The following is a 19,529-nucleotide window of genomic DNA, read 5'->3' as shown; positions in this document are numbered from 1 at the left end:
CTCAGGTTATTTTATAAAAGGTCATAGTGCGAAAACAGCAAGTTCTATAACTGGATCACAGCTTCTCAACAGCTAAAGGGACTCGAACCAGACCCAGAAAATTGAAAGCTATGAAGGGCATGCAAGATTTTATCAACTTAATAAATGTAGATGTAGAATATTACACGAAGTTACTTGAGAGAAACACATGAACACATGAATGTTGCCGCATGGTATATATTTTTTTGTTCTCATGGGTCTGATTTGGAGGTGTTTTGTATAATGAGAGTACGTTCTAAGCAAGGAAAACAACTTTGATTCACACCTTCCACAAGCTCCTATAGCGAATACCCCGCAAGCCTATGGCAACAGTACCATTAAGATTGTAGATGATGTTCATGACAGTTATGGCCTAGGTATCTTCCCACACCCAGACACTCAGCCGAGAAAGTCTAGACGAAGTACACACCATTTGAGAAGATGAGATACAACTGAACAAGCTGGAAAGAATCTGACTTTCAGAACCAAATTATACAAAACTCCAGCAAAAAAAGCAGACGAACTTTAAATGCTATTTGACTTTTTGAACATTAAAGCTAAATATTACACCAAGTAACTCTAGAGAAACACATGAAAGTTGCCGCACGGTATATATTTTTTTGTTCTCATGGGTCTGATTTGGAGGTGTTTTGTAAAGCGCGTAAATTTATGTCATTTGCTACACAGTTCTTATACCCATGCACGGCTAACCAGATACTTGCTTGTGGTGTTTTAATGTCTTTTTTTTAACGCTGACTTTCCATATTTGGTGCCGAAACCTCACGCGGCTTGCTCTAGTTAATCAATACCAAGGCATTGTTTACTCAACCAATCAGGTGCAGAGCAGGCACATTCCACTTTTCCTGCACATTCCCATGCGTTTGTTTTGATTGGTCGATTGCGCTGTTGGCGCGTGTTAACGTTAATGATCGTTTTATGGTGTGAAGGTTTTCTTTTTAGATGTGTTACGGCGTGAGTATTTTCACGTGACAAATGGCTTTAAACATGTATTAAACCTTTCAGAATGCAACAAATGTCATTAGAGCATGTCTTGATTTTTTAATCCTTGCCGGTGGAAGGATGCCTTGCGAACTCCATTCTAGATACAAAATATTATATTTCCTCGAACTCGCCAAAGAAAACCGATTAAGTACCATGATTGGTTGGTATTTTGATAATTGCCCCCCCCCCCCCCCCCCCTTCAATTTCTCATTTATCTCGCTTATAGATCTTCTTAACAAATTCTAGGAACATTTCTTTAGGCAGATTTTCCGATTTTTGGGATATGAGTTCAAGAATCTTCTTATAACTGTCATCTTCGTACTCTTCATAGAGTTTCTTCAGGTTAAGTTCGTGATATAATGCTTTGACCTTCTCCGACGAGGCTGAACTCTTTACTCCATAATTTTCCTAAACAGAAAACCACACCAAAAGATAAATTAAAACAGGATTACCAGTGGGTCTTCTTAAAAACTCTTTACTTTAAGTATCTTGGTATTTGTCTACTAATTTGGGACGAACTAATGATAAAAATGGGCTGAATATAATTTCAACATCTTTAAATCGGTTGAAATGATAGGAAAACACAATACAATGAATAATAATAATAACAAATAAAACGGATTGAAAAAAAAATTCTCTTGGCCATGAAAAAAAATATTGAAGACTTTTTTTTTAAAAAAAAAAGGGCTTTAATGTTTTTTTTTTAAGTATTATTACCGCATCTGGAGACTTCAGAAACCACACGTTAGGGAACATATATTACTTTCATTAAAAAACGAAAATTCCCTGAAACCACCGTTTTCCGCCCGGTTGGGGTTGCTAAGTTACATCAATTCACTGTACTCTCTCACTTCAAGCTTATGTTTGTGATTGCGAATGGCCAGGCTGTTGGGCAATAACAATTGAAAAACTCCCAAATATATAGAACTACAAATAGTCAACTGACTCTATATCTCATCAAACAATTCCAGCATTTAGATCCAGTAATGTTGGGCCTTGCTGCAATATGTGGTGGGCAAACGAACACTACATGCTGGAACATTTACTCTTATGTGGCATATAAGATCTTAAAGGGACTATGTCACGGATTTTGCCAGATTTTCGAACTCAGAAAATTTATATTTGTGCCGCAAGAAACCTAAAAATAATAGTCCAATTTTATTAAAAATTGCTATATTAGAGCACTGAAAATGTCAACGAGCACCTTTGGCTGCGGATGGCTTGGATGGAAACGGATTGCAATTTGAAAAAGTTAGGCAAACGTTTTCAAATTGTTTCTGCGCGTCTTCGAAATATCGATATTTAATAGCTGCAGCTTAATTCCTAACCCGCAAATTGAGGTTATACAGTTCCTTTAGATGTTCAAAGATATTATTTATTTAGGATTAAGTTGCCTACCACTTATTTCAGAACAGTTTAGATCAAATGACCCGTGACATAGTCCCTTTAAAGACGGTTTCATTTGTACCGTTTAAACATGCTCAAGGTGTTGCAAAAAACCAGTGAAAAAAACTTTATGCTGGGTTGTGGTGGTCATTCATTCAGTTCCTATATTTTCGCTTACAATGTTTGATGACGTTGAATAAAAAAAAAAATGGGAAATGGGCTTAATGTGTTCAATCAAATTCTCGTAACTAGTTGTTCACCAGTGACAAGACACATGCATACAAGCATGGTAGGAATCTCACCTTTAATATTTGCATTTGCTCTTTAGATATCTTTTGCAGAGCTTGCACAATGAGCCATGAACATTTGTTTTCTTCAATATCTGTTCCTACTTTTCCTGTGACCACAGGGTCCCCATAGCAGTCCAGGTAGTCATCCTGTGGCCACCAAAAACAATACACATTAAACAAACGGCGAGTCTGACCACTCTAGAGAGGGTCAATGTAATATAATTACTTGTTTTTTACACATAAATTATAGAACCATTTCCATGAACTACTGAAACACTGTATATGTACCCGACAGTACCCCTACCTGAATTTGAAAAAATTCTCCCATTGCCAGTAAAATTTCCTTTGCATTTTCATGAGATTGTGTGTCCTTTATACCTGCCTATCGAAAACAACACCAAATATCATTAGGTGACATCAAGGTCATAATCATTTTTGTCATCATTGGTACCCATTCTGTTATTGTCACTATTGCTGTTGTCCTGGATGATTAAAGGTCCTCATTGCCATTATAATCATTGCTACTGCCCACTACTAGCCATCACTGCTGTTGTCGCTACCACTATCATCATCGCCACTGTCATCGTCTCCATCATCACCATCATCATTTGTTCTAGATGACCAAAGCTCCTCATTGCCATGACAGTCATACCTCCTGCCCACCACTAGCTTTCACTGCTGTTGTCACAACCACTATCATTATCATCGTCATTATCACTTATCATCATCATCACCACCACCACCAAAGTCAGTTACAACATTATCATTACATTAATATTCAATCTTCGTTCACTGTCCAAAATCCACGCGTGCAATTGGTTAAAATAGATCACGTGATTTTGCTTTACCTGTTGTCAGCCGAAACTCAGAAAGGGCAGTATTGACAATAATCAAAACTATAACAAAATTCTCGATCGGTGATTGGTTATCAGCAGCCCGATTTGAGCACTAATAGGACAGTGTACGCATCATGCTTGTAATTGGACAGTGTAATAGGGCAGTTTACGCGTCATGCCTGTGTAATTGGACAGTACGCGTCATTTTGCTCGCGCTGTTGTTGTGCATTTTGTTGAGTAAACTGTTATGTTTTTCAGTTTTTATAAAAAAACGTTAAACCATGTGACTAAAGGTTAGTTTGTTTCTCAAATTTTGTCATAGTTTTAATTAATTGGTAACAGGACTTCGTGTCGTCCAATTCTGTCTGTAATCATACTCGTGATTAAACAAATCGGACTCCCGTTTCGCGGTCGTCCGATTTTGTTTATCACTCGTATGATTACAGACCGAATTGGACTCCACTCAGTCCTATTACCATTATTAATGCACAAAAATCGTGCATTATTGAAGGTGTCTTCAGCTTCAAGGCTTGTAGAAGTGGAAGAAAAATATATTCCTCAAATTATCAACGATCCAATACCAAACAAAACCGAAGAGGTTAACAACTTGAAGCGCTTTCATGTTCAAAGGTAAACTGCAGCTCAATAAATACATTTTTGTGTGCGATTGACTTGCTTGTAGTTGCTTGATTGTGAAAGCCATCGACTTGCATTGAACAAGCTTCTCGCTGACTGTATTTATGAACGACCACAGCTGATGAACGATGCAGTGTACTCAGATTGTATATTAAAAGGGTTAGAGTCTGTTCGTTCGTGTTTTGTTGACAAATACACGCACTTGCTGGCCTCACAATGAACTCGAAATTTTTAATACTGCACTCGGCTACGCCTCGTGCAGTATTAAAAATTTCAAGTTCATTGTGAGGCCAGCAAGTGCGTGTATTTGTCAACAAAACACGAACGAACAGACTCTAACCCATAAATACTGTACTGTAAGTTACATGTATTAAGATCCTGTTGTGCATTTAATCTTTTTTTGTCCCTTGCAAAACAAAAATGTTGCTTATGATTAACACATTTTTTAATGTTATGAGAATTTTCCATTCCATCAAGACAAGCCTATCACCTGCCTGGTTGACAATGTACTGATACCATTAAGAAAAATCAAATAATGATGACTTTTGGAATAAAGGGATCAATTGCATAATTATAAGACAGCTATAAGTTTCAACTCTCACCATGTACATTGCCAAGGCTACTGGTAAGTAAAAAGAATAAAAAGCAGTCTTGAATTTCACAATTGCTTTGTACCTGAAACAAAACATATACATGTGATGTTGAGCAAAACTACCACAATAAACGTTTAACTAAATCAAAGGGTGCTATTCAAGGGTACATGCATTTTGTGCCTGAAAGGGAAGGTAACGATTATGCCTTTTGTTGCTGTCAATATGATCCATTAACCACCAACCCGCTCCCAAGAAAAAAGCTTTACCCAAAACGAGTTACAAGGACTGCAGAGCATTTTTCCAATTGGGGGCACTGACTAGTGACTTGAAGTGGGCCCGGGGCTTTAAAGACGTTTCTCTTAGTAAGTCTTTAATTATTTGGAAATATTGGGGGGGGGGGGGGGTGGTGGAAGTCTCACCCATCCCTGGCATTATTGGGTGAACAGTGTGGGAAATTTGAGAACTGCAGTTATATGCATCACCCCACAACAAAACTTCTAAGAAATACATCCTCACTCTCCCTCTCCCCCAACCCTTCTCCAGGAGGCTGGAGCAGTAGGGATATACCAAAACTACATCACTTTTCCCTATTGTGCCTCCTTTCTGGCAAATTATGACATGTTGCTGCAGAAAGCATCTTTGTTGATAAGTATCTATTCAGCAGCATATAAGAGTAACTATGTACCAGAGAGCCTGTGCCACAGGTGACTCACTTTTGCCTTTGGGTGTCTAGCATAACTTTTGCTATCCTAAACGCTTTTAAGAGCTAGGCACCCAAGATTTCTTACAGAAGAGCCTCTGGGCACCCTGCAATTATTCCAAGAGCACAGTTTTGTGTGACACTACAGGTATGTACCTCTCTAAAGTAAAATTCTCAAAATTGTCACCAGGCTTTGTAATCAAGTCTAATGTCTGCCCTGTTGCAGTTTGATAGGTAACCTGTAATTTAAAAGAACAGTAAAATATACCACATTAAGATGACATTAGAGTGAATTTGTATAACCCGTTTTTTATATGCTAATGAGCCGCATAATATTCTAATGTTTGCGTACAATAAAACAATACATGAGTGGACAGAAAACCTCAAAGAAATTACTTTAATTGTAATACAGAAAATAAATATAAACAGGAAGTGTTTCCTCCTTCTTTAAACACTTTCAACATGTTCAACCTAAATCGAAAAATTAGCGGTCTGGTTCAAAATACGTAGAATTTAGCCATTTTGCGCTGTTGTTTTTCAGAGGACGGCAAAGAAATTTGCCAAGATTTACAGAACACGTATAATACTATTTTCCGGCTCATTAAACCTTTTGTTTGCGAAACAAAAGTTGTTTGCCATCGTGGTTTGCTAAAGCTCCCCATTGGATTGCGCGTGTAGAATTGTGTTTCAGTCAAGCTTAATTAAGGTTTACATTAATTTTTGTTTTCCTTCATGTGATTTTGAATATAAAATGTTTATCTAAAATCGCAAAACAAATCAAGGCATGATAAATTTTAAGCCCCGTTATCTGTTTCGGTTTTTACATGTTGGTAAATGCTAGAATTTTAACCTCACTTCCACATGCAAATTTTCTCAAATACTAAAGATGTGTCCGTAATTTTCTGTTTTCCTGAACTGCTCCGCATTAGAATATTACACGGCGCATTAGCATATAAAAAACGGGTTACACGAATTCACTCTATTTTCTTTATTTTGTAAGGGGAACAACATGTTATTACCAGTGTCTACATGTAGCCCAGTAAAGTTCTGCCAGGAGGTCAAAATGCTTGCAACAGAATTTTTCTTTTTACATTGTTTGCTTTTGAGGCATGTATGTTAACATACTAAAAGTCAACAAAAATCAACTCATGGGAAATACGTAAAAAATCCACGTATTAACGACTACCATGTTTTTATGCTAATTAGCCATTGTAAACTGTTCTGTCAACGCATTTCCCACTTTTAGTTGCACTTAACATGTAAAAACAAGGTCTGTTAAGTGCAGTGTACATTTAAATTCCATCATGGACCGTTTTCCAACAAATATTTAACAAAAAATGTTATTTTCTAAAATTAACATTTTAATTTCATTAAAATGGTAATTTTTCAACCCTTGCTAGTCAGTAACTGGACTATCATATACTATCACCTGATTATCTATCAGTACCTTTCTAACTGTACAGTAATTAACAGCGGCGGAGCAGAGGGGGAAGGTGGGTCTGTGGGGGAGAGGGGGAAGGTGGGTCTGTTAAAAACGCCTGCCGCCTCAGCTGTGAAAATTAAGTCATAAGGCATCCACTGCTGCCTCGACGTTCTCTGTATCACTATCTTTCCATCTCCAGTCACACGGTGGAAGCTCTTGATTTCCAGTCCAAAGTTGCACCTGGTAGTACACGAGAAGGTAATGAAATTTTGCTGCAGACGACGTTTGTGGTATAGAAAATTTTGGGTAATGAACCTGAAGCGCATCTGCAATAAGAACAATATTAAGCGCTTCGTCAAACCAAAAAAAAGGTCCCTGCGAGCTCTCGCTTGTGCCTTTCCACTTAGCATATTCTCCATAACTTAAGTTTTCTATGCCAAAGCCAAAGTAGGTCAGTGTTTAGACTACTTATTCGTTACACCACAGACAATAAATATGTGCTTAGTGGCTCATTTGTAATGAAAGTCCAAGCCTTTCACCACAAGGGCTGATCAAATGTTGTGGCACGTGCTGGTTTCTTGCTTGTTCAGATAGAAAGAATAGGGTGGAATAAGTACAGGGCATGTTGGACGGATCTAAGTCAATAATAGGCAGGAATACTGCAGTTGCTTTCCCCGGATCGTTTGCCTTATGTACCATTTGACCAACCAGGTCGTGGCCATTTAAAAAAGGAGAGACTTTCCACATAGTGTCTGTCAGTATTTTTGGTTCACCTTTGGGAGTAATTGCCTTTCAAGCGCTAAGATCATAATAGGTTAGAGGCAGCTAGTCTGAGGCCGCTGGACCATGGAGTAGTTGTACTGTGATATTCGGTTTACTCTTCCTTCTTAAATAATTTTATCAGGCGTTATCAAAAAGCATTGCTTAAAAAATAGCAATCAATAAAAAATAAAAAATAGTATCATTTCGTAGCGAGGATCTTCGATTAGCAAACCAAAGCATTTTTTGCCCTTTAAAAACACTTTTAAAACATATCTGTGATAAAACTAATTAGCATAAAACATGGCGTCTAAGGGCAAAATGAGAGAGTTAAAAAACTTTCATTTTTTTCTTATTTCCCCTGGGTTGATTTTTGTTGACTTTTAATATGTTTATCTAGAGTCATTGACGAAAACATCCCTGATAATAAAAATTCTGTTGCAAGCATTTTGACCTCACGGTATCAAATCGCGTTAACTTTCCTGGACTAATGTATATATATATATTGGAAAGGTTGAAACTGTCATTGACATAGTGGTGTGTAATTTTCATGATTAATAATTTAAGAAGGTAGTCAGAAGTCCCGTCAAGACCTTTACCTACATTCTCCCAGGACAGCCCTCTCACTTGGTGAATAAAATGTATAAATCCATTACATATGTAATAATATTAATAACAAGAAACAAACAAACATAATTATTTAAAGATCCAAGCTGGCAGGAGGCTGACCAGTTGTGTAGGAGTTGGACTAGACTACCAAACACAAATTCATCTTACAGTAGGGAACAGGATTTAAACCTAACAAATCCGGATTACAAGACCAGTGGTCTAACAACTAGGTCATGTTTTTTCATCCATGTACTCACCTCGTGAAATAAATCCAGTACATCAACATAGTATGGTTTATGATACACATGTTTCTTAAGAAGTTTGTAGATAGTGGCTTCTATGAGGAGAAAGTCATTGATAGCAATACTTCCAATTCCAGCCTACACAGAAATAGAGAAAATACAAGCACAAAGGAACATAACTACAGTGTACAATCCATCATTCTCTGAAGAAGACCACAGAAGGCGATCAAAAATTTAGAGTATCCTTTTATATTTTTAGATCTGTTTAAACTATTTTTATACTTTAAGCTATGATCACAGATCTCTCCATCAGTTTTATTTGTAGCAGTGTACAATAAGGAGGATAAGTAAAGACTCAGCATTGTTCTTTTGAAAATCTGCAAATCTGATTGGTTCTCCCACTGTTTTCTATTTGCTGTGAACGTGATTGTGCACCTACTGCAGATTTTTTCATTTTTTGGCTTGTAGGTTTTGGACTGCAATCCTTCTAGTACTTAGCCTGGTTTTCTATGAGTGAATACTAATTGAATGACACAAGTCATTATTTTGAACTCTCACACAATAATTTCATATTAAATACCAGTAATTTCAATGTCTAATAATACATTTTTCATGCCCCTAACTACAGCTACATCTACTATTACAAAAGATCATTGCATCTAGACTACCTGCTACAGAAATCAAAGACAGTCTCAAGAAATGAAATGACTACATGATCTTGGAATTGCAAGGGTTAAAATTTACCGTCTTGTACCAGCAAGGCTTGCCTCTTCTTGTCAAAGACTCATCCATAATGTCATCAGCAACCAGAAAAAATGCTTGTAACTGAACAATGAACAACAAAAATGGAACCTTATTGATGCAAACTTTAAGAAAAAGAGATTAATTATACAAATAAATACAAAATTTGTGTCAGCTTACCCACTCTACACACCATCCAAGTATAATTGCCGTTTTTGCATCCTCTTCTGTTAGCTTATCAGGACTCACAAGATGTCGCAATGATCCAATCACAGAAAGACCACGATTTCTTTTTCCTGACGTGTTAAACAAAAAATAAAAGTCATGTGCATTAGACTATTAATTTTAGTGCAGCAAAACATATGCTTTATTTGTCATGAAACTTGTGACAGTCTGTCAAAAATAATGTTCAATTACACTTCAACAAATCTTTGACTTTTTTGTCAGGCAAGTCAAGGAAAGTAATACAAAGTGTCACAAAAAATCAAAAGTATGCTGACCAATCACTGAACATTTGACAATCAGTGAAAAACATTTTAACAAGTGCTAATTACCATGGTATGCTCATTGCAAATGATTGCTGTATAAAGCTTTGGTAAAATTCAAGAAGCAAAACCTGTTAATATAAGGTATGATTAAGTCTGATAAAGTACTGCTAGTTAAAATAATAAGGGAAAGTAAATTGTAATTGAATTAACTTTAATACTGCGTAGACACTGGAAATTAGTAGATGGGTGACCCTATTCGTCTGAATGGCAGGATGACAGAATGCCACTACTGTAGTTTGCTTGAGGTTAGCTTCACCCTGGTTTGTAGCAGTTAGCTTTTATTTGTTGGTTTGGGCAATACTATACGTTACCCTGACCAACAAATAAAAGCTAACAACTGCAAACAAGGGGGGGGGGGGGGTGAAAATTAGTGTCATTCCGTCATGCAGCCATTCAGCCAAATAGGGTCACGCCAGGCAGACAATATTATAAAGCAGTTCACTCCTGCCTGTAGCCTCGGTGTCTGACATTTGCAGAATGCAGAACGCAGAATGCAGAACACAGAATGCAGAATGCAGACTAAGATAATATATTGTGTTACCTTTACCATTATTGAAAGCTAACCATAAACAGGCTACCCGGAGTGTACAGTAGGCTAACCGGAGTGCGTAGTAGGCTAACCGGAGTGAACTTTTCACTCGGGTTAGCCTCCTACACACTCCGTTTAGCCTACATGTACTATTCACTCCGGTTAGCCTAAATAGCACTTCAGTTAGCCTGTTTACGGTTAGCTTTCAATTATAATGGTAAGGGTAACACAATATATTCTCTTAGTCTGCATTCTGAATTCTGCATTCTGCGTTCTGCAGTCTGCAGTCTGCGTTCTGCATTCTGCAAATGTCAGACACCGCTGTAGCCTTATATTAACCTGATATGATACAGGCTGATGCCCAAAAAGGGAACATCCATCACGTTTGATGGCCAGGGGTTTAGGGTATAATAGCTGTCTACAGGGGGACTTTAATTGGGTATACAGTATTTTTAATTTTTGACGAGCCACTTCTAAGGCTCATATGTCGACTCTACCTTAACCAGGGTGGGGGGGGGGGGTGGGTGGATATACATGTACATGTACACTGTAACATGAAATGGCCCTATGATGTTGCCTACATTGCACATAAAATGTCATGTGTGACCTAGCGTTTGCACTGCTTGTATGAACAATGCCATAGCCCCCACGGAAACAAAGAGGAAAAGTCATAAGTGTACAATGTAAGTATGATAGTTGATAATACATACCTCCAGGAACATTATACTCTAACACCTGAAACAAGCAGAGATAACTTGATAAGTTTTAATGTTTCATTAGAAATATTTGACGCGATTCGTTTCGATCTCTAAAGGATTCTGTCAATCTATGCAGTGATCAAACTCCTTTAAATTCTATCTCAACGACAGATTGTACAAAATAACTCAACTAACGTAAAAACACTTTTCCAGCTTCTAGTTGTCCCAATATTATACCTATAAATACTCAGTTGACTTACTTCACGCATATGCCGAACAGCATCCCCAGTTTCTTTGTCGTTTTCGTTTTCTTTCACGACATCATCAACAAGCCCAGGGAAAAAGGCATCAAATAGCTCACGATCATTCGATTGTTTGAAATTCTTCGCCATTGGAAAGAAATATAAATTGGAAGAAGTTCAATGTTTCCAACCAACATGAGCAGCCATTTTGATTTCCAAAATGGACGCCCAGGCCCCCGTCAGAAGTCTCTGCCCAGTCTGCCCAGTCTCCAAGTTTATTATAGGTCTGCAATATATGCAAACGTTAGTTTTCTCCGGGTTTTCTTTTTCCGAGGCAAGCGGTACTTTTTCTGTATTACTTTTGCTTTTATAATTTGTATTAGCGTTTTCTGGATGGAAAATACACGCGAATTAATGTACACACAAAAAAATAAACATTTTTTTCACCATGGACTTAGAGGTTTTCTTTCTTCTTCTGATGTGAAAAGCCGTCTGCTTAGTTTATTTCGAAAATTCAGTATCTTTACTGTTGAATTGGCTATCAGTATCATTGGACGCAATGTCAGAAGAAGTGGATAAGGTGTCTTTTGCAGGATAATCATTGGAGATTCACGAGGGCTGGGGGTGGATGCAACCCCTCCTCTACCCTCCCACCTCCTTCGTCGAAGTTTAAACCCGAATTGTGTAAGGAAGTTCACTCTGCGATGCTGAAACTTAAAGTACGTTACTTGCAAAAAATTTCGGACGTTAAAATTTCGGGTTTTTTATTTCGGACGTTTAGTTTCCAGAGACTTTTTATCTCGTTTCGGACAAATTTCGGACAAAAATTTAGGACACTGAAACATGGCGAAAAGTAAATTTAGGCCTTCAAAACACGAATTACCGGTACAGATGGTTTATTTGAATTTACGTCAGAGTAGATGACATATCTTCACTTTATTTGCCTAACATGACTTACATATACAGCATTCGAGATACTCATTTGTTTAATACATTAATATTTTTTATGTCAAATTAACTGTTTTAAACTTTGCAGATTCCTCTAGCAAATTCTGCAACCTTTCCCTTATCCCCCTTTTTCTAATGTAGTATAATTGTTATCAATAAATTATAGAAATACAACAGAATTTGAGTTTTTGGATAATTTGTGGCACAAATTACAGAAAGTATAGCTGGTACCGTCGCTATATAGTAAATGAAAGCCAAAAAATGGAAAGATGAATGCCAAAAGACACTGCTCGTAGTTGTCTATTCGTCAGCATGGCGGATGACCGTTGATATCTCCCCAACGGAGAACTTGACCCAGGCTCTTTTCAGATTTTGGGTTTGTGATGATTGGGTCCATTCTTCCGTCAAACAAATTAAAAACCCCGCCTGCAAAGATAGGAAGTAACGTTCACTTTCAAATATAACCGCTTCTTTGCTATTCTGATTGGTACATATCGTACCAGTCGGGGGGGAGGGGGGAGGGAGGATAACAGAAACTCGTCAGTTCGCAGTCTCGTTGTTAAGTAGTCAAAACGTGAACAAGACGAACGTCTTCTTTGTCTCTAACACATACCGGTGTGAATATAGAGTATCCTTCGTCCTTTAAATCTGCCGGGATTGCTGTTCATCTCAGCGAGCATTGCTCTGATTGCTGTAATGTTATACAGTGGGTCCAGCAATACTCCAGTTGTACTAGAGATCTCTAGAATGGTCTCTGCAACGAACAGTTTACAATCACGTCGTATTCTATTGAAACCAACCATATCAAATGCAACCAGTATTGGTTTGTTTGCATTGTAAAAGCTAAGTGTCCCAATAGAATGTCACTTTTTTGTTTGAAGTGGTTGCTTTAATTCAATCAATTACATTGACTAATCACAGCAAACGAAACACAGGAACGTTTCATCTTATTGGCCAATGCGCTTGCTTTAGTTTTGATTTTACAAAAAAAAGCTCTAAATAATAAGCAGTGTTTAACTCAACATTTGATCCTGTTTACTTCCTTGTATAACTGTCATAGTGTAATCTACTTATTGGCGGGGAATTGCTGACTGCAGCCGGCAACTGTTCAGCGCCGTGCTGAAGCCTTATGCCATTTCACTGGATGCAGTTAACGTTGACCCCAGGACATTGTACCAGCAACTGCGCCCAGGACATGAGGTGCAGGGCTGGGCATGCAGTACCCATGTCCAGGGAAGGCACCTTATCGACTCGGTCTTTCTAGTCGGTGGGCTGCATCAGGTCCTTGCCAGCACATTCCTGCCAAAATTTTGCCTACATACAATAAGTCCGTTATCACTCCTTCGCACGCCCAGTCGTTAATTAACACAGAGTTAGAGACTAAAAAATACGCATAAACAACTAGGAGATTTGAGATGTTGAAACAGCCACTTACTGTTTGTGTTACCAAGGCATTTTTCACTGTGCAGTGCAGTGCAATGACTTTTAAACTAAAAATCGAGAACAATACTCCCTTTCAAGAGCACCCAATCAGATTCGCGAATTTCCAATGAAAGATGCTGAGTTTCTTATTTGAATCTTTAGAAACAGTAACACGTTATTTATTTTCCATTAATACCCACCTAGATCTTCCTGAGTGTTCACGGCATATTCCTCTCCTTGATATCCATCGATAACATCTATGATATCCTCTGCTCGAACATCAAGTCCGCCATCTGTAAGGTGTTTATTTACTTTTTCGTAAACAGATGCAGCATTAAAATACACAGTGACAGTATGGCACCTGGAATCATTTTACAAGACAATTAAATATATATTTTTCTATAACTGGTAGAATGCTAATAATCGGGGTGGCCTTCACTATTAGCCTGGCGGTTTCCGGATGTCTCCTCGCCCTATCTACCATAGCTAATAAATGATGATGGTGACGACGACAACAACGATGATGATGATGAGTAGGAGATTTGAGTTGATTTGTCAAAGCTATGGTTGATAAAAATTTCACACATATCGTAGGTTTTTTATTGTAAATGGTGATCACTGAAACAAGATTTCCTCACAAGGAAATTCACGCGCATGAAGCAGAAAGGGTGGGCCTGAAAGTCAATGTAGACAAAAGTAAACTACTGCGAATAAATTCGAGGAATAACGATTTGGTGGAGGTGAATGGACGAGGAATAGAAGACGCTGATAGATTTGTGTACTTGGGAGCGACGGTTTCCAAAGAGGGCGGAGGTACTGAAGACATCCACAACAGAATAGTCAAAGCGAGAGGGGTATTCTTGAAATTGAAAAAGATCTAGAGTAGCACTAGCATCGGTCGACGAACCAAAGTCAGGCTATGTAAGACACTGGTAAAGCCTTGATGTATGGCTTCGAGACGTGGAAGATGAATAAAATTGATGAGAACAAAATCGATGCCTTTCAAAGCAGATGTCTTAGACGGATATTTAAAATACGCTGGCAGGAAAGAATTACAAACAATGAAGTCCTGAAGATGGCTGAGATGGAAAACCTCAGTTGGGACGTGCGAAAGAGAAGATGGAAATTCATCGGCCACATAATGAAGAAAGAACCAAATAACGACTGCCCAGAAGGGCGGCGAAAACAGGGCAGACCAAAGACAACATGGAGGAAAACAGCAGAGAGAGAAAGGGATAAAACTGGATGGAAGAACGGAAGCGAGGTACAAATTGCAGCGGCTGACAGAGATGGTTGGCGGAATTGTGTTGAAGCCTTATGTGCCACATGGCACGAAGAAGATAGGTAACAGGTAGTAGGTTAGTTTTTTTAATAATTGTAAATAGAAGGGCCACAGGTTTATTAAGTGCTACCCTCTATAAATAAAGACGCTACTACTACAACTTACTTGAGCTTTGAGCCTGTCAGGTAATTAGCTATAGCGATTCCTGAGGCACTTCCCCCAGTGCCGGCAGTCAGTACAATGTCATCAAAATCTTCCAACAGATTCTGAAACATGCAGGAGCAAACAACCAATCAGGGCCTCTTTACATGAGAGTTTTCGTCCCGGGATGACTTTCGTCCCGGGATAAATTCATCTCGGTGTCTGGTCATTTTCTTGTTGCTGTTTACATGATGATACATGATTTCGTCCCGGGATGAACTCATCCCGGGACGATTTCATCCCGGGATGAAACACCGAGTTGAAATGTCATCCCGGGATGAAACGTGACGAGAAACGTCATGTAAACAGTCTTTCCGGTATGAAATATAAAGTAATGTAAGCACGGGCGAGATGAATTCAACTCGGGCGGGACGACTTACGTCCCAGCATCCCGGGATGAACACGCTCATGTAAAATGAATTTTTTTTTCATCCCGGGACGAAATTCATCCCGGGATGAAACTCACCTCGGCTTTCGTGTAAAGAGGCCCTCAGTCTCACATGTACATCTAATTTCACTGAATGTTTTATAACGTGGCTGATTTAAAAAAAAAAGCAAAAAACGGGTCTCTTGAGGTCTCTCAGGAATTTGTTCATGACTGCCACTCCTTGTGGCCTGACTCTTTACAAAAGACCATATTTTGTACGCAAGCACCAAGGCTTCGTACGCAAGCACCAAGGCTTGCATTGACATTGCAATTTCTTAGCATATGAAATGGGCAGGGAACAAATAAGCTTTAAATTACCTGATTCATCATTTCTTGAAATGCTGTCACATAACCGAATATGCTCATGTACGTTGAACCCCCATATGCAATCACATACGGCGAGGAGCCCTGCTGTTTTCTTCAAAAAATAATAAAGAAACAACATTTAACTTTTAATGTATTTGCATGCATCCTGTCTATGAGATGCACTGTTGTCATCATATTAACCCTAACAAAAAAAGTCATACTTATATTTTTTGGCTCTGAATATTTTGTCCTTCTTCTGAAGGTAATTGTTACACAACTATTGATAAATGGGCAACAAGTGTTTTCTGCTCGTTGCAGTATGATGTCCAGTAAATTCCAGGAAACGCTCCAAATCGTATTAATGGTGTTCATAACCACCAGTGTTTCACTTCTTGGACGAAAATACGTTAAGCCGAACTAGAAGTATCCCCCCCCCCCCCCTTGGGTGGGACGCTAGTCCATCGCAGGGTTATACCCTTAGCACTGCATTTGTCAGTACTCATTTTGTATCACACCTGGATGAAAAGAGGCACTGTGAGAGTAAGGTGACTTGCACAAGAACCCAACACAGTGACCCTGGCCAAGAGCTATTAACCCGGACCACTTAATCCGGAGTTCAGTGTGCTAACTATGAGGCCACCGTCTCTCTCACGTTTTTTGTAATGCAATACATTGTAATGTCACTTACAACTTTTCTGCCATCGTCTCTATTATTTGACTGAGGCCACTATCATAGTCCATATCCGGTACAACGACAATGTGACTTCCGACCATTCTGCTTAAAAGAAGATTCCCTTGACATCCAATCTCGGTCGTCTGCACAGTAAAGAGATTAATTTTCATTTACATGCAAAATAATACAAACAAACATCTCAGCTAGCTACAGCTACAATTAAGAGAATGTACAGTAATGAAATATTTAATTATCTAGCGTCATAAGTCCGCAATACATGCAGAGGATTGGATTTCTTTTTCTCTTTCTGCCCTACTCGGGAGCCTGTTAGCAGGCTAAGGTCAAATTACTTATTAATCGTATCAATGGCAAAGTTCGAGATTAGGAAGTCTTTGAGAACCTTTTTTAATGAAAAAGTCAGTGGTATATTCTATTAGTTTTACAAACGGTAGGGAAACAGCAAAAAAGAACCCAGTTTAGTGCACGTCTGATGCGCGCGAATGGCGAAGACGTCCAAGGGCAGGTATCCATCCAATTATAAGATGCTGTAATCGGACAGTTCTTATTGTACAAGCACGTGATCGCATGTCAGTTACGCGACAAATAGGCATGCGCGCAGAACCATTCAAGAATTAGGAATTTTAGGGCGCGTTCGTTTGGGAATATTCTAGAATAAGAATATATTCCCGAATACATTCCGGCTATTCTGATCCCAGGAGCAGTAAGTATTCAAGTATTCCGGAATAGGAAGAGCAGCCAAACGAACGCTAACTCGCATTATTCCAATGATTCTTATTCCGGATTGACCCCGAACGAACGTGCCCTTAGTAATTTAATGTTTGAGACACATAATATATATCATGTTAGTTTAATTACAAAGCACTACCTAAACTAACTAGCAAATGATTTAAAGATTATATTCTTGCCTGTCCAGGACTTCTTTGTAACAAGTAACAATTCAAGCCAAGTTGTCTCGCAGCAACTGCAGTAGCTCTACAATGATTGGAATGTATGCGACCACTTGTCACAACAGTGTCGCACTTCTTATATAAAGCATCAGCCAATACAAACTCCAGCTTGCGAACCTGAAACAAATCAATTTAAGTACAAACAATACTGTAGAATCCTAAACCAGACACAGAAATTCTTTTGAAAAAGAAACGCATCAAAACCATAATTAGTAGAGGAGATTCTACCGTTTGTTACAACTTTCAACCCGGCCACACCGAATCTTAGAAAAGATTCTTATGAAACACAGGCACATTATTTAACAACAGCCGCAGTATTCAATGCTTTTTGCAGTATCATAAAGAATCTATAAACTTAAAAAAAATGCTATAAAAAGCAACATACAAACCCTCAAACGATTTGGTTTCACTCAGATTCTAAGTCCTCAGATACTGTTTTGAGGTTATCAGACCTTAAATAAGGTATCTTATTGCCTTTTGGCATTGAGATCCCAGTATGACCGTTAAATAGGGTTCCTTTAAATTGTATTAGCTAAAATTGTAGTGCGTAAACGTCCAGCTAAACGATTAAGATATTGTCTATTAAAACGGAACTACCCATTCAGTGAAGTATTGTAAAACAAAGCGATTTTATTTTAATGTTGGTTATGTTTTTTCTTCGTGTTCTGGCCTGTAAAAAGTATCCATTTTCGATTTTCTATCCTTTACTACTAGGGTCCGGGGTTAACAAGGGCAGTGTCACAATTATTTAGGGCTTCTTGAAAATGCAATAAAGGCGTTGGTATCAGTTAGAAATCTACTAATAGTGGCCTGGCCTTGCTAAAACGTACTGTATTAGTCATTAAAATTGTTAAAATGTGGTTTGGCTGCGGACGGATAGAACAGTAATAGCCTACACTTGAAAAGGTTGGGCCGACGATGTTAAGTTTGACAGTGTTACTTGGAAGAAAATCACTTAAAAACCACTGATTACGTATATTCACACCGTGAAGAATTCGAATGAATGTATGCCTTTCATTTGCTGTTCAAAGGTTATGATACTGCCCCTTAAAGAACCTTTTTGGTGGCACACGACTGATCTCAAATGACAGGAGGCCTCCTCCCCTCACGGGATGAAACTAAGAGTAATTTTATACACAAAAAAATAGGTGAGCATGTGTTGTGACGTTAGCTTTTAACTAAACAAATCCTAAACATTGCACCTTATTTCCAGACAGTGTACATCCTGTTAAATCATCCCTCTTGATAAACAGTGAAAATTCCTTTGGAACATTTGGGATCTTCCATGAATGGATTGGAGTGTCCCGCTGCGCAAGCTACGTGCAAAACAGCAATACCAAAATAATACTAACAATACTAAAAGTAACGATTACCAGCAGTTACAATACCAAAAGTAACAACAATAAATTGGCAGGTAAATCAGAGAATCTGTCAATACCGCAACGGGCGTCACCTGGTGAAGCTGTGTGTACTTGGCATTGTAGGTAAAAGGAGAGAGCATAGAAGACTTTCTGAGCAAGCGCCACGTGCACCAATCACACACAATGCTTTGTACTTAAATGCTTTGCAATTCAAACGATCACATTGGCTTTAAGTATTGGTGGAATTTGATTAATTCACGTTAGACAATTAAAAACAACGAAAGCTTGATGTCTTTCAAATTAAAAAAAAAACATAATTATAATAATTCAAATACAGTTTGTTTTTTAAGGTTTACCAACGAGGTAAATTTTCACTCCACTTCCTGCGATGAAAGTCTACTGGAAGCCAACTGCAAATTTCACTATCGAAGCTTAATCACATACCGTCTGCATGTAAAACGTTAAGGGAACCCCCGGTCGGTCAACCAGACAAGATGATGTTTCTAGAAGGTAACCTTATTTTGCAGGAGACAGACACCAAAAACAAAAAACAAATAAGCCTGGATAACCCTTGTAGGAAAGAATAAACATTTTATAAGAGTCCCAGGCTGCGTTGCAGACAGTCTAAATATCGGGGATTTTGTGACCCGTCCGTCTGCTACGCAACAAGAGTCCCACAGCAGGACCTA

The 19,529-nt window shown here is 38.5% G+C and overlaps 2 protein-coding genes across 3 annotated transcripts in view; both read right to left on the bottom strand.

Annotated features, from left to right (window-relative positions):
- Window positions 1-1,200: 1,200 nt before the first annotated feature.
- The window catches only part of LOC144651033 (farnesyl pyrophosphate synthase-like), a 20,456-nt gene continuing 2,127 nt past the window's right edge, over window positions 1,201-19,529 (bottom strand). The window contains exons 1-10 of one of the 2 annotated variants that reach the window (XM_078510892.1): window positions 11,271-11,482; window positions 11,023-11,047; window positions 9,416-9,531; window positions 9,239-9,319; window positions 8,510-8,632; window positions 5,618-5,700; window positions 4,771-4,843; window positions 3,001-3,078; window positions 2,709-2,843; window positions 1,201-1,428 (exon numbers count right to left, since the gene is read on the bottom strand). In XM_078510892.1, the coding sequence (XP_078367018.1) occupies window positions 1,228-1,428; window positions 2,709-2,843; window positions 3,001-3,078; window positions 4,771-4,843; window positions 5,618-5,700; window positions 8,510-8,632; window positions 9,239-9,319; window positions 9,416-9,531; window positions 11,023-11,047; window positions 11,271-11,402 (1,047 nt within the window). In that variant the 5' untranslated portion in view covers window positions 11,403-11,482 and the 3' untranslated portion in view covers window positions 1,201-1,227. Of the gene's footprint in view, window positions 1,429-2,708; window positions 2,844-3,000; window positions 3,079-4,770; window positions 4,844-5,617; window positions 5,701-8,509; window positions 8,633-9,238; window positions 9,320-9,415; window positions 9,532-11,022; window positions 11,048-11,270; window positions 11,483-19,529 lie in introns of those variants that run through there. The other variant, XM_078510893.1, reaches the window with a different exon arrangement.
- LOC144651036 (uncharacterized) lies at window positions 12,184-16,643 on the bottom strand. The gene is made up of 6 exons (XM_078510895.1): window positions 16,527-16,643; window positions 15,851-15,950; window positions 15,070-15,170; window positions 13,823-13,983; window positions 12,814-12,954; window positions 12,184-12,626 (listed from the first exon to the last, which is right to left on the bottom strand). Exons 1-6 carry the CDS (start codon window positions 16,610-16,612, stop codon window positions 12,508-12,510), a joined length of 708 nt encoding a protein of 235 aa, XP_078367021.1. The 5' UTR covers window positions 16,613-16,643; the 3' UTR covers window positions 12,184-12,507.

Source organism: Oculina patagonica, chromosome 4, assembly GCF_052425735.1.
Source record: "Oculina patagonica isolate OP01 chromosome 4, crgOcupat, whole genome shotgun sequence".
NCBI classification, from domain to species: domain Eukaryota; kingdom Metazoa; phylum Cnidaria; class Anthozoa; order Scleractinia; family Oculinidae; genus Oculina; species Oculina patagonica.
This window is presented reverse-complemented; position numbering and strand designations above follow the sequence as displayed.